Raw genomic sequence first — 14,260 nt, 5'->3', positions numbered from 1 at the left:
AATGTAGGATGGTACAACATAATATTTAGAGTGTCAGAGCTCAGAGGGACCTTAGAACATAGATTTTTTTGAATATAGAACTTTGGGTGTTGGATCTGAAAAGCACTTTTGAGATGATCTCATTTTACAAGACAGAGAAGCTTTCAGTATATTGACATTTTCTCTGTATCCGTGTTGTGAAACTCAAAATAGATCTTAAGCCTCTGTCTTATGTTCTGTGAACAGAGAATGGACCTGTGCTCAAGCGAAAGAAGCAGAATAATGCCTGGGCTGAAGCTCACTCATCCTTACAACAAACTGTGGAGCATGGGTCAGGATGACATGGCCATTCCTACCAAACATTCTCAGCCTTCCCCAGAAAGGCCCCTGGCATCTCTAGGGAGTACCCCATCTCTGCCTCGGAGACCCCGAAGCCGGGATAGCATCTTGACCCATGGAGACAAAGAAGAAACCCCCACTCCTACACAAGGCAATATCACCATCCCCAGGCCTCAGGGAAGAAAGACACCAGAGTTGGGCATTGTACCCCCACCACCTACAACCCGGCCTGCAAAGCTTCAACCCTTTATCACCACTGAGCCTGGGAAGATCCCAGGCCTTGGACCCTCCGACTCCACCTCTGAACTGATAGCTGAGGCATTTGGGAATTCAGCCCTTTCTAGGGAGCTGGAAAGTCGACCACCTCTCAGTTATCTGCCACCCCCACCAAGGCTTCTCCCTACACCTAGTAGTGCCACTGATATTCTCAAGCCAGTACGTGTGGTAACAGACCCTGCAGGCTGTGAGAGTGATTACCTGTTGACTCTCCTAGACCCTCTAAAGACCAGCTGGCCAGACAAGGCTCCCTCTGGCTCTGTAGCTCCCAATACAAGTGGCTTTCCTTGTGGTGTGGGCGAGTTTACCCCTGCATCCACCCTATTTGGGCCCAAACTGGGCTTCCCTTCAGCTTCAGCCACCACCCCATTCCTCCAGCCATCACTCAACCCCTTCACCCAACATGTGCCAACAGCTCTGCCAGTGTCTATGACCCAGTGTGTTGGAGGGCCATTTGCTCCCTCTCCAGCTTCCCTGGGCCAGGCTTTCACTCCCAGCTTTATGGCATCCAGCCCCGGCTTTTATACCCCACAGAGACCTCAGCCCAGCCTCTCAGCTCTCTCCATGCCTAATCTGTTTGGCCAGGCTCCCCCAGGGCCACATGTCAGCTCCTGCCCACCACCAGGCCATGGCCCCACCCAAAGTGGCCCAAACCAACCCATGCACTTGGGTGGCCCTTCTAAAATCCGAACGTTGCCCCTAGTGCGATCCAGCTCAAGGCCAGCCGAGGCCAAGCAGGGGTTGATCCTGAGACCTGGAGACCCTCCAGTGGTTCCGCCCAGGCCTTTCAATAGCCTAGAGCCAGTATCACAGTCTTCAGGCCCCAGAGAAACCAGGGATCCATTTGAGGATTTGTTACAGAAGACTAAGCAGGAGATTGCTCCCACTCAAGGGAAAGTGGAGCAACTTCGGAAGCGTTGGGAAACTTTTGAATAAGATCCAAAGAAGAACTTGAGGTTGGTAGACAGGGGTGTATATTTTTGGAAGATGTTTGGGGTTTGTCTAAATCCAAGAGTTTTGAAGCGTGAAGGATCAACTGGCTATTGTAAAGAAATAATACCCTCTACTCTCTCTTCTTCCTGTCTCCTCATCCCTAACTGATTTCCAAGCAGTTTCTATTGACAGAAATGAATTTTGACTCAATGATCCCCACTTTGTCCAGTTCTTCCTAAGGTTTTTGCCACTGCCATCAGAAGGGAGAATTAGCCTGCATTTTGGCCCTGTCTTTCCATGGGTTTCTGCACTGACCCCTTGATAATTAGTTTCTTCCTTCTGATACCACCCCCACCAGTAGGGGAGCCAATTTCTTTTCTCCTAGCCCATTATCCGGTCAGGTCCCACTGTACCCAACAGTTGTGGACTGGTAAGGATGTCAGTATTACCCATGGCCTTACTCAAGACAATTAAACCCAAGTTGGGTGTCAGAAGAGGCTCTTCCTACTCTCCCCACCCCAGTTCCTTGTCTCAAGATTTAAGTTCTGTTGTTCTTGGACAATCTTCATCTTAGACACTCTTCAAAATCTGCCTAGAAGTAGAGACCCAATCACGTAACCACGTTCACTTTCATAGGGAGTGTTGGATTTTTTGTTTGTTTGTTTGTTTGTTTTTTGTCATTCAACATGCTAGGGATCATTGATCCTTGAAATTCCTGTTTCAGGAAAACATAGCACAGAGCCAGCCCTGGACACCAGCAACTTTGAATTTTAGAAGATTAAAAAAAAAACATCAGAAGGAGTCATTAAGAGGAGCCCTTATATTATACTCTTGCTCTTATAGCGCTCTATGTGAATATGATATACAAGTGTCCTAAATGGCCATATCTGAACTGGATATCATTAGTAGCTTACTTTATTATCAAAGTCAGAGCCCAGATATTTCTAGCCTATCTATCCTGGGAGGTGGCCCTGTTCAACCTAAGTGGAAAAAGACTGGAGGTCAAAAGTCAAACTGAGTGTTGTCCCATGAAAACATCCAACTCCACATCTTAGCCTTTGGGTTAATGCTGCTGTTTTCCCTTACGTGGGATGGTCTTCCTTTCACACATACCCCTGCTTTCAGGGAGAAAGGGTTGGAAGGAAAGAGATCTAGGCAGGGAGGGAGAAAAAATGATTTTGTCCACATTAGATGTTCTTTGGCTACTTCTTGATGACAGAAGGGGAAAGTTATCCCTCCCTCCCTTCCTTCCCCTCCCCTCCAGCTAGAATCAGATAAAGTCAAGGGTTAGCTCTTAGCACAGCCTCCAATCTGTGCCTCTTCTCTCTAGGAGCAGAGCCAGTGCTCATTTTTCCCACACCTGAATTAAGTTAAAAATGATAGTTTTGATGTTTTTAATCTGTAATTTTTCCCTCCTTTATTTTATCCAATTCATTATGTCTTGGAAGGGGGCAAGCCTTGATGGTTGAACTGAAACTTGTTCAGGCTGTCTAGGTTTAAAAAAAAAAAAAACAGCCTTTGAGGACAAAGGAAATTGTTCACATTTCGACCTGGTCTTTCATTTCCTGATTTTGGATGAGCTGGCTCATCCATGAAGCCTACTGCTGTAGCAACCGTGTGCCCTGAATTCTGAGCCCCACCCAAGTAAAGCTATCCATAATCATGAAGATGTCCACAGCTCAGGAAGAGCCACATGGGCCTCATTGTTGTTCTTGACTTCTGGGAATGCTTGCTACTTTGGCAAACCAGATGGTCACTTCTGGATTCAGGGACTAAAAGTAATCTCTTCAAGCTTTGTCCTCAATCATAAAGTATATGTGATTCAGAAGGGGAAGTTGCCTCATCAACTGGAGTTGGATGAAGAACTTGAATCTTTGGATGTGTTCCTTAAGCCAGGCCAGACTGGACTCCTCAGCCCAAGACTGGAATGAATAGAAGGTCAATCACAGTGACCCCCAAAGCAATGCATGCCTAGATTTCCATGGTTTCATTCTCCCCTTAGTGGCATGTGCCAAGGATCAGCGCTGTGCCCGGGGACATATCAATGATGCCCAGGCACCCACAATACCCCTCCCCATCCTGGAAAGGCATCTTTCCACCCCCCTCTTTGATGTCTAGCACTGGGAGCCCTTCAGACTGAGGCTGGGTTAGAAGGGCACACACGAACAGCACGCTGAAGAAGCCAAGACCATTGTAAGGACAGTGGCTCCTATTTCATCTTGTGAACCACACTTGCAGAAATTGGGTGGAAATAGTGGTCAGTGTATTGTCTACATAGGAGCACTGTATGTACCTTTCTTCACTTACTGGATTGAATTTGCAAACCTGGGAATTTTCTGTGACAGCTCAATAAAATCCTCTTGGGCAGAACATCTTTTGTTTACCTGGTTGTCAAAGTACTTTCTGTGATATTCATCATGCCAGGCCTGGGGGGCTGAAAAAAGGGAGGCAGCTTGGTACTGTGGGAAAATCCCTGAGCTGAGGGATAATGGAGGTGAGCTCAAGTGTCACCTCTGCCAGGACTCTGGAAACTCAGACAAGACACTTCTTCCTGGGTTCATTTTCTCCTGAGTTAAAATGAAGAGGTGAGAGAAGGCAATCTCTTCAGTCCTTTACAGCTCTGACCTTTCATGTGTTAACACTGTATTCCATGACCCCTTTTAGCTACAGGATATAGAGCTGGCAGAGTTAGAGCTGATACAATTGGCAAAACCTGTGGGAATTTCATTGACAGTTTTCTGTATTCTGAAGTTCCTTCTAACTCTAACATCCTGTATTCCAGGGTCCCTTATAACTCAAACACTCCATGATGCTAATGTAGATGTGCTATACCAACTGACTGGTTTAGACCCTGGGTTCTGTATTTTTAAAGGAGCCCAACTTGTCAAAGCAGGTTCACACCTGTATCCATGCCCAGTTTTGAGAGTTAAAGGGAATACATCCTAACCAATTAACTAACACATGCTTCTGTATTGAAACAGTTGATCCAGTTTCTTCTGTGCATGCTTGGGAGCTAAGCAGACTGACTGGAGAAGCTGATCAAAACTAAAATATGTCATTACAAACCAAGAGAGTAACCATGATTGTGTTACTGTCCTGATAACGGTTACACTATACACTACAGAAGATCCTGGAACTGGGAGAAAATGCTGAGGCCATGTCTAGTTCTCTACCCAGAGAGTGGATCTACTTTACTGACAAGTGGGTCATCTGTCTATCACTTCAACACTCCCACTATGTGGAATTGGCTACCTCAAGAAGCAATCCATTGCTTTGTGGGCAGCTCTCATTATTAAGATTGTTTCCTGTAGGGAAGGTTCCTAGTTCTGCTCCTGGGACCTCTTTCTCATGGCGGTCCTTTAGCTGTAGAAAGGCACCAATTGTGCCACCACTTCATCTCCCCAGTTTTTCCTCTTCAGGGCCTTCAGCCTGTCCTTGCATGAGCGAGAAGAGAACAGTCTGGTTTGCTCAGGAAATTGCTCCTTGAGGTCTCTAGATTATTTGTTGCTCCCTCACCAGGGAAGAAATGATACAGGAGCTATGTTTGATGTAAGCTATGTAGCTAAGATGTAAAGTAGTGATTTGATTCCAGGTCAGATCAACAAGTATTTATTGAGTGCTGATTGTATGCTGAGTCCAGTCTGAAATGCTGGGCAGGATACCAAAGAAGTATGCAACCAATCCCAGACCTCCAGCCCCTACCATCTTTGAAAGCTGCTGTGGTACTGACAGCAGCACTGGGCTAGGAGTCATAACATAAGGATTCAAGTCCCAACTCCAACACTAATTATGTGTCCATGAGGCTTAGGCCTCAGTTTTGTCATCTTTAAAATGGAGATAATATTTGTACTACTAGCTTCCCAGGGATATTGTATAGAGACAGTGATACCAATAGTTATCTGTAGAAGGCCTCCGTAAGATGACGGCCTGAATGATCATGAACAATTATGCTTATAGTTGAAGAGATTAAAAGATGGCAAGTGATTTACTCAAGGTTATTCAGCAGAGTAGGTGACCCAATCTAGGTGTCCTGACTCCCAAAGAATGGTTCTTCTGATGACACCAATACTGCCTTAATATCAGGATATTAGTTTTTGAATCAAGATTATTCCACTGACTTAACCCATAGCCATGAAATTTCAAGTTAAAAAGGACCACAGAGACCATCTGGTCCAACCCTCTCCAGGAGGCCATCTCCAGTCATCCTGATCTATATCTGGTCCCTGGACCCAGATGGCTCTGGAGGAGAGAGTGAGGCTGGTGACCTTGTACAGCCCTTCCTCACTTAAATCCAGTTCACTTGCAAGTCATGACATCATCTTTCTGATGGTCCACTTCAAGAACTAAGGACAAACAGAAATCGGTGAGGAAACTGAGGCCCAGAAAGTGACTTATTTAAAAGCACACAATGTAAACCCAATCTTTTGACTACCTGGTTAATCCCCTCTGCTACTCCCAGCAGAATCTGGCTGGTTTAGTCTGAGCTTCCTAGATGTTGGGGGAATGGAAGAGATGTACTGCCCTCATCTTCTACTCCACACTGTCTCCCTGAAAGATTAGCCAATATTGTAAGAAACAGCATCAGAGAATCAGCTTCTTTAATGTTAATCCCCTTGAGTTTGGAGGGGTGGAAAATTCTCTCAGTGGGAAGTCTGGAAATATATGTTAACAAATCTCACCCATTAGCCTTTCAGGGTCAGATGAAAGTCTCTGAAGGCTACAGAACAAACAATATTCTCTGGTATCTGGATATTTTGAACAGATGTCTGGATCAAAGGCACACACAGAAACCAAAACAAAATAAGGAAGAAGCAGTAAAAAATCCAACCACCTGCCCAGCAGCAGTTCAGGTGCTGGGGTCCCAACTCCAAAGTTGGGGAAGAAAGACAGATGTAATGCTTGGTATTATCCCCATTTTATAGATAAGACAAGGGAGGCCCAGAGAAGTTGTAATTAGCCCCAAATCACACAGCAAGTGGTCTTGAATTGTCTCTTGTCATGTGATGACATGGACCCATTCCTACTCCCAAAGTGAGAACCAGAACTGACCAGTGGGAGACAACAAGTCTAGACTTCCTTATAAAATTTGCTTTTTAGTCCTCTCCTCAAAAATTTCAGAGGAGAGAAGGGGAGGGTAAACTCTGATAAACTCATTGGTGCTAAAGTAGGAGGAGGGACTATCCCTGTCTCCCTCCCAGGGGTTACAACTGGCAGTGTTCCCAGCTAAGAGAAACCACTGCTCATGGTAGACTGGGAGCTGAGATTCCCATGACACCTCAGAGTTTATGAAACACTTCATCTGGCGACCCCATGAGGCAGGGAGTGTATGCACTATTTCCATTTTACAAATGAGGAAATTGAGGCTTAAGGAAAGAAAATTTATTCCAGGATGCCCAGTTATTAAGCTCTGGGTTAGAATTTGATTCCAGGTTTCCTGACGCCATGGTTCTTTGCACTGTATTACACTACCTAGTAATAGGATCACCAGTAATAAGACTTCATAGTTACTGGGACTTGAGGGGCAGGAAAGTGGGGACCATGGAGTTAGCTAAATAGTCAATGGTTACTCCTCCCAATGTAGCTGATGTGAGGATGAATGGAGAGACCTGGACAGGGCCTGAGCAATGGTGGATTCATGATATTTCAAGCTTTTCCTCCACTTTTGACAAGGGATCTTAAAATCATAATAGCTAGCATTTATATAGTGCTTCAAAGTATGCAAAACAAGTCACAAATATTATCTCATTTTAACCTCAACCACCCTGGAAGAAAGATGCCCCCCATTTTAAAGATGAGGAAACTGAGGTAAGTAGAGTTTGAGTGGCTTACCCAGAGAAACACTAGAAACTGAGGCATGATTTGCATTTCTGACTCAAAAGTCCAGCACTCTCTCCTCTTCATTACCTAGCTATCTGTAGAATACAGGCTTCATTCTAGAAGGGACTTCAGAGCATAAGATGTTGGCAGCATAAGAATCCTTAAGACCTAGTCCAACCTCTGCATTTTACCAGTGAGGTTCAGAGAAAAGTGACTTGTCCAAAGTCACCCACCTAATAAGTAGTGCGGAAAATGGAACTAGGACCCAAGCCTCCTGATGCCCTGTTGAGGACCCTTCCTCTAGTTTCATGGTGGTAGGTGCTATAGGGGCTGTTCTTTGAGTGGCCAGTGTCCTAGATAGTCCAAGGAGGATCTTAGAGAGTGAACAGCTTCAGGGGATTGAGTCGACTCAGGCTAGGAAAAGCTTGTAAAGTCTGACTGGCATCTCATGCTGTATCTACACATGTGCAGATTCCATCATGTGGCTAGCCCTGCCTGTAGTTTGTCCTTCATAGTTAGGCTTCCTTTCTCTAAGCCTTTAAAATCTTGCTTTGCCAAGAGTTGGGCCCAGGTGAAGAGAAAGCCCCAGGAGGTCCCAGCCTCTAGATCGGGGATCTTTTCACTGTACTATACGTACAGTTTTCCCTCCTGGGCTGAAGACTGAATGTCAGAAGAACATGGAGTGACGGTGGGAAGGGCCTCCAAGAACAGGAATGGCCTTCATTTCCTGAGTGCTTTATGGTTTCCATAGCACCTTCCTCAGAATAATCCATGAGGTAGATAGGACCTGGCCTACGATATCCATCGTACAGGGTCAGAAAGAAATGAAGCCACCTTGGTGAGCGTCAAAGCCAGATCTCCGGGCCAGGGTACCTGAACACAAAACCAGCTCCTGCCGCTCCGTCGTAGCTTCAGATGTTAGAATAATGGCACCCACATGAGGGACCTCAGGTTCTGTTCACTTTAACTGGGCACCTAGTCTAACCTCCCCACATTTTACCACTGAGGCACTGAGAAAAGTGACTTGTGCAAAGTCTCTCACCTCGTAAACAGTAGAAGAAATGGGACGGAGACACAAGCCTCCTGAGGTCCTATTGAGGACCCTTCCCCCAGTGTCCTGTTGGTGGGTGTTGCAGGATGTATCAATCACCCCTTCGTTTTGTTCACAGGCAGAAATTTGAACAGAGCTATAACTAGCACTTCTGTCCCCTGGATCACATATACTTGAGAGGTCCACGGGAAAGAGACAGACTCCACCAAGGTGACTCACATCCATCTTCTCCACAACTACTAAAATAAACTTCCTACAGCAGAAATCTGGCTGTGTCATTTCCCCCTGCTCAGGAATCTTCAAAGACTCTTTGTGGCCTCTATAGTAAAACGCACATTCCTCTGTTTGACATTTAAAGTCCTCCACAGTCTGCCTCTAGCATGTTACTTTCCTTATTAACTCCTCTTTTCAGCCCATCTTGTCCTCTGACTATCTCCTAAACTTGGTATTCTGCCTCCCACATCTATGCCTGGGATGTACTCCCTCATTCCTCCTCCCCCAACTCATAGGATCCCTCACTTCTGTCCAAGGCTCTGACCATATGCTACTTCTTTCAGGAAGTCTTCCTCCCAGTTGTTCATTCCCTCTCCGTCCTCAATTTGTCATTTAAATACTTTTCTACTTTATATTGTATCCCCCAATAGAATATGAACTTCTTAATGATGGAAGCTTTGCAAGTTAAGTGCCTTGCACATAATAGGTCATGTGTTGCTGTTAAGTCTTTCAGTCATGTCCAACTCTTCGTGACCCCATTGGGAGTTTTCTTGGTAAAGGTACTTGAGTGGCTTACCATTCCCTTTTCATTTTATAAATGAGGAAACTGAGATAGACAGGGTTAAGGACTTGCTCAGGTCACAGAGCTATTAAGTGTCTGAAGCTGGATTTGAACTCAGGTCTTCCTGACTCCAGGCTCAGCCATCTATCCACTGTGCCACCTAGCTGCCCGAAGTCATGTGTACCTTACTCATAAAGCCAGCACCTGAACCTGGAATGTCCTGACACCAAGGCCAGTGCTTTTTCCCATGTAGAGAAAAGAGCACTTTTGTGCCAGAATGTTTTACAAGAGTTTGGTTGTGCTTTTGGTTTTTGCTGCTGGGTATGCAGTATGAAGGCAGATATGTAGAACAAAGGGGAAGGAATAGCACTGCCAATTTTACCTAACTATTTATTCTTGCCCCTAGATTTACTTGTATGACAATCTTTGGAAGCTAAGGATAGCTTTGTTGCCCTAGATACCACATAGTTCCTGTGGGGATTTTTGGATAGAGTGCCTGAAAGGGGATTTTGAGTATGCACACTGAGAAGCAGGGATTTAACAGGAGCTACAAGGAATTTTTTAATGCCAAAGAAGATAGAGACCTGGAGTCAGCAGCAGGTGAAATCATTCAAAAGAACAGAGCATTTTAGCCTAGGAGTTTCTGCTGGCTTTTTCTGGTTGCCTGGCTGGGATTAATGACTCATAGTCTTCCCTTACCATGTAGAGGCTTACTAGCCATTACACCCTAGCAAATGGTTGCAGAGACACCAGATGATATGGTGCCTCCACTGGTCTGTTGGTTGCTGACCAAGCACCATTACAGTTGAGAGAGAGGACAACATACAAGATGAAAATCACCACCTCCACTAAGAACATAAAAATAATACATTACAACCAAAAGCAAGGAAGTCAAACAGCTATGTTAAAGTCTTTAAAAGGCACTTCTGGGCTCCAGGCTCCAGGGCTAGAAAGTTCAGTAGTGTAATTCATGTCTTTAGCTCCAGTGTGTGTGACTTGTCCTATCTACTGGGAGGGAGGTGCCACTGAAATTCCTGTGAATTGGGAAGATGCTCACAGGCTTGATTAGATTTCTGTATCTTGATTTCCCCGCTGCTGCACAGAAAGTATTCTGAGAATAGGAAATTCTGCATCCTATGGATCTGTTCCTTGCTCAACTCTAGCCAAGCCCCTAAACAACACAAGGAAATCCAGAGACGTGTGACATACAGACTTTCCTTCCTCCCCTTCCCTGATTTGGCCTGTAGATATGTGCATGCACAAATGTGCTTTGTACACACACTTGCATATACATGTGTGTGATATGAACACATGCCTGTATGCACATAAAGAAAGGCATGTATGATATAACTACGTTTGTACTCATAGAAATTTTCCCCCACACAATCTCTCTCTCTCTCTCTCCCTCTCTCTGTCTCTCACACACACACACACACGCACGCACACACACACACAGCCTCAGCCCAGCTGAAGCACAATTCCTTAAATAGGAATACATGGGTACAAGAAGGAAAGAAAGGGCAGGGGGAGGGTGGTTTCTATCTTTCTTGCATTATTCCTGTCATTCAGGTTTGGTTCCCTGAGTTCTTCCCCATTTCCTAAGCATGACCCAAAGGTGGTGACCAAGTTAAGAAGGGGAGATGCTGTCCTCAACATCATTCTTCATACATGCTTCCTGCCCTTGGTCCCATGTAGGACGCTGCCATGGGCATTAGGGGAAAGAGACAGAGGTCCAAGCATGGGAGACACTGTGCAGAATTCCCTCGGAAAATCCATGGAAGCATCCAGAAGCTGAAAACTCTTCTTGAGACTGAGCAGAAGGAAATACAGCTGAAGAATTCAGCACATCCTGGTATACTCTGCCGGTGGCCATCAGGAAGCCTCTGGTGAGGACCCTGGACAGGCAGTTTCTCCCTGGTCCTAGAGCCCCACTGGGCTATTGTTGCCTATCTCCACCCCATCCAAGTGGGTACAGTGCTGTCAGGGGTCAGGTTTAAGGAAGAGTCGCCATGGGAAGCTTTCTGCCCTGTTCCTAGCATCAAGAGAGAAGATACCCAAATGACCTATCAGTTCATTGGATAAAGTTGGAAGGACCCTTAGAAATAATCTAATCCAACCCTCTCAATTTACAACAGGGAAAACTGAGGCAGAGAGAAGGGAAATGTCACATAGGGAATGAATAGCAGAGCTAAGATTCAAACCCAGGCCAAAAATATGACTCCAAATCCAGAGCTTTTTCTGCTATAGCACAGTCTGTGACCCTCTCCTTCCTGAATTCAGGCACTGCCTGCCCAGGGATAATGGGATCTGGGCATTGAACAGAAGTTCTAAGCTCCATTGAGTACCAGGGGAGGAAGAAGAAGGACCTTCTTATGACATGGCTCCATTCCTGTACCCCTTTATAGTTTGATTTAGTGGACCCCATGTGGCCTCACTGAGTCAGATAGACCCTAAACTCCCTGCCCTGGGCCAGCTCATCATCTGAGCCTTGATGGTCCACAGTCCCATCAGTGGCCTGGGATGTGGATGTGTGTGTGTGGTAGGGGTTGAAGGCGAGGTGTCATATCAACCGCTCCTCAGGTGGCACCTTGAGGACACTGTCCATTTCTAGCCGGGCTCCTGCCACCTCCTGTTGGCTGGGGCTATAAGTTCCCTCTGACTGACGCCTTTTCCGGGCTGCAAGGACCCCTGAGAGGAGGCCAATGAGGAGCAGCAGAAGGCAACCGCAGGCCACTGGTACAACAACCTCAATCAATGGGAATGGAAATAGTGTGACTGGAGGCCCCTTCTGCAAAAGACATTAATAGGAAGAAGAGAGACATGAACCTCAGTGAGGTACCAAAGGCAAGAAAGAATTGGCCATAGATTATCCAGTCTCCTTGGGCCTTAAGAGTCATAGAATCATAGACTTTTACAGTTGGAAAGGACTTCAGGGAGCATAAAATCATGCCCTCTCATTTTAGAGATGCAGAAACATGGACCTAGAACTGTCATTTAATCCAGCCCCTCTCTTACAAGTGGTCAGCTACCCTCTGATTGGTGGGAGGCATCCACTGACCTCACAAGGCAAGTTCATTCCATCTCAGTTCATAATTAATTATTAGGAAGTTCTTCCTTATACTGCATCAAAAATCTGCCTTCCCTTTAACCTAGTTTTCTTTTTCTTCCCTCTGAAGCTAAGTAGAACTCCATGAGATAGGGTTTGAAATATATCTCTGTGATAGGACTTGAAATATATAGACAGCGATGAAATCCCCCTCAGAGTTTTCTGGTTAACCAGCCGCTGTGTTTTCTTTGAGCAGTCTTGGATAGTACAGTGTCTCATCCCTTCTCTGTCTGAGTTGTCCCTCTCTAAACAAGCTCCAGCTTGACAACATCCTTCCCAAAATATGGTGCCCACAATCAAACTGGTTCTTGAAATAGAAGTCTGACAAGGATGTTGAGACTATCATCTCAAGCAAGACACTGTATCTCAGTCTATACAGCCTAAAATCCCATTAGCTTCTGCAGCTGCCAGACTCATTTTGAACCTGAAGTTCACTAAGACCCTCCAAGCCCTTTTCACATGCCTTCTCTGCATAGACTAGGGCAGATGTGGTTCACAATTACACCCCTTCAAAGCAAGTCAGAAGGCAATGACCAGTCTGGTCTGCTTAGATACATATTTATTTCCTCTGCCTCCCTATATCCCACCAGAAGAAAGCAAGATGCAGAAAAGTACAAATTATAGTCAGGGCATTCCTTAGTCTGTCCCCAAGAGTCCCCAGAAGTCACTGAATATTAGGGCTGGAAGGAATCTTGGGAAAAAGAATGGCATTGTGAACATGATTCTTAGGCCAGGGCCTTTGTCCTCACCTTATAGCCAGGAAGGAGGACACAAGGAGGCTTTTTTAAAAGTTCCTGTTAAAAGGGAAGAATTCCAACCTTCCCCACCAAAAAGGGGGCATCCTTGGCCAGGCTCAGACCCCACTGAGAACGACATGTCCAATTCTGAGCACCACATTCTAGAAATGACATAACAAGCTAGAACCTGCCCAGAGGAGGAAACCGTGTTGGTTGTCCCATCCTAGAACATTCCGTTAAAGGAAGTGGAGAAATTTAACCATTTAACCTGGACAAGCTACTTCAGAAGGCTATCGTGGGACGAAGGGATTAACTTGCTCTGCTTGGCCTCTGAAGGTCGAACCAGAAACAGTGGGGGAGGGGAGAAGTTATCAAAAGGCAGATGCTAGCTCAGTGTAAGGAGCCATTTTTGAATCCTTAATGCTGTCTCAAAGTTAAATAAGTAGCCTTGGGAAGGAGGACGTTCCCCATCTTCAAGGTGAGTCTAGCCGACCACTGTCAAGAGTGATAGAGGGCATTCCCACTGGTGGGTAGGTTGTAATGCCCCCAGATATCCCTCCTAGTTCCATGATTCTGTGACTCATGTTTATAAGTACAAGTTATTTGAAGACCCAGAAGAGGAAACCCCTTCTCCTAGATGTCCAGGGTATTTTCCTGTTATTCCTCTGCCCTCTCCCTTTCCCAAATTCAGGCTCATGCCCTCCTCCATCTCCGCTGGACCCCCTCCCCTATGATCCTGAGTGTTCTCCTCCCCTTTGCTTGGGTTCAGACAAAGTCCTGGTCCCTCCAAAGATTGTAGTGCCGGCAGCTGGGACTATTGGCCAATTCCCTCCCCTCCTTCCACAGTGAACATCCAGAAAAACCAGATTGCTGCCAAGCCAATATATTAACTTCTCTGAACATTCCCACTCCCACTCCCACAGCTCTCATCAAAATTATGCCAAATCCCTCTCACCCTCTTAAGGTTTAGAAACCAGGGCCCCCAACTCACAGCCACATCACAACGCCGGCCCCCAAAACTGCTACTGCAGATACATTCAACCTCACTCCCAGATGCTTGGCAGGTGCCACCATTCTGGCAAGGGTTGGGTTCACACTCAGGAACTCGAATTTGACACCTGGAATGAGGAAGAAAGCAAGGGCTAACAAAGTACTCTATACCTCAGGACTAAAGTCAAATCCAACCCCAATGCCCTGCCACCTTTCCTCCTTCCAGAAGACCCCCTAGCAGACAGAGCTATCCTAAG

General features: G+C 45.9%; 2 protein-coding genes across 7 annotated transcripts in view; one reads left to right on the top strand and one right to left on the bottom strand.

The window, feature by feature from the left end:
• DENND1A (DENN domain containing 1A) overlaps nucleotides 1–3,910 on the top strand; it is a 695,411-nt gene extending 691,501 nt beyond the window's left edge. For all 6 annotated transcript variants that reach the window (XM_072631873.1, XM_072631875.1, XM_072631872.1 and 3 more), the window contains one exon: nucleotides 226–3,910. In XM_072631873.1, the coding sequence (XP_072487974.1) occupies nucleotides 226–1,530 (1,305 nt within the window). In that variant the 3' untranslated portion in view covers nucleotides 1,531–3,910. The remainder of the gene's footprint in view (nucleotides 1–225) is intronic.
• A 2,981-nt stretch (nucleotides 3,911–6,891) lies between these two features.
• Nucleotides 6,892–14,260, bottom strand: part of CRB2 (crumbs cell polarity complex component 2) — a 44,490-nt gene continuing 37,121 nt past the window's right edge. Inside the window, exons 12-13 of the mRNA XM_072631870.1 lie at nucleotides 14,005–14,131; nucleotides 6,892–11,958 (exon numbers count right to left, since the gene is read on the bottom strand). Of these exons, the coding sequence (XP_072487971.1) occupies nucleotides 11,731–11,958; nucleotides 14,005–14,131 (355 nt within the window). The 3' untranslated portion in view covers nucleotides 6,892–11,730. The remainder of the gene's footprint in view (nucleotides 11,959–14,004; nucleotides 14,132–14,260) is intronic.

Source organism: Notamacropus eugenii, chromosome 1 (assembly GCF_028372415.1).
Source record: "Notamacropus eugenii isolate mMacEug1 chromosome 1, mMacEug1.pri_v2, whole genome shotgun sequence".
In the NCBI taxonomy this organism is placed as follows: Eukaryota; Metazoa; Chordata; class Mammalia; order Diprotodontia; family Macropodidae; genus Notamacropus; species Notamacropus eugenii.
Note: the sequence above shows the minus strand (reverse complement) of the source record. Positions and strands in the feature narration are given on the sequence as shown.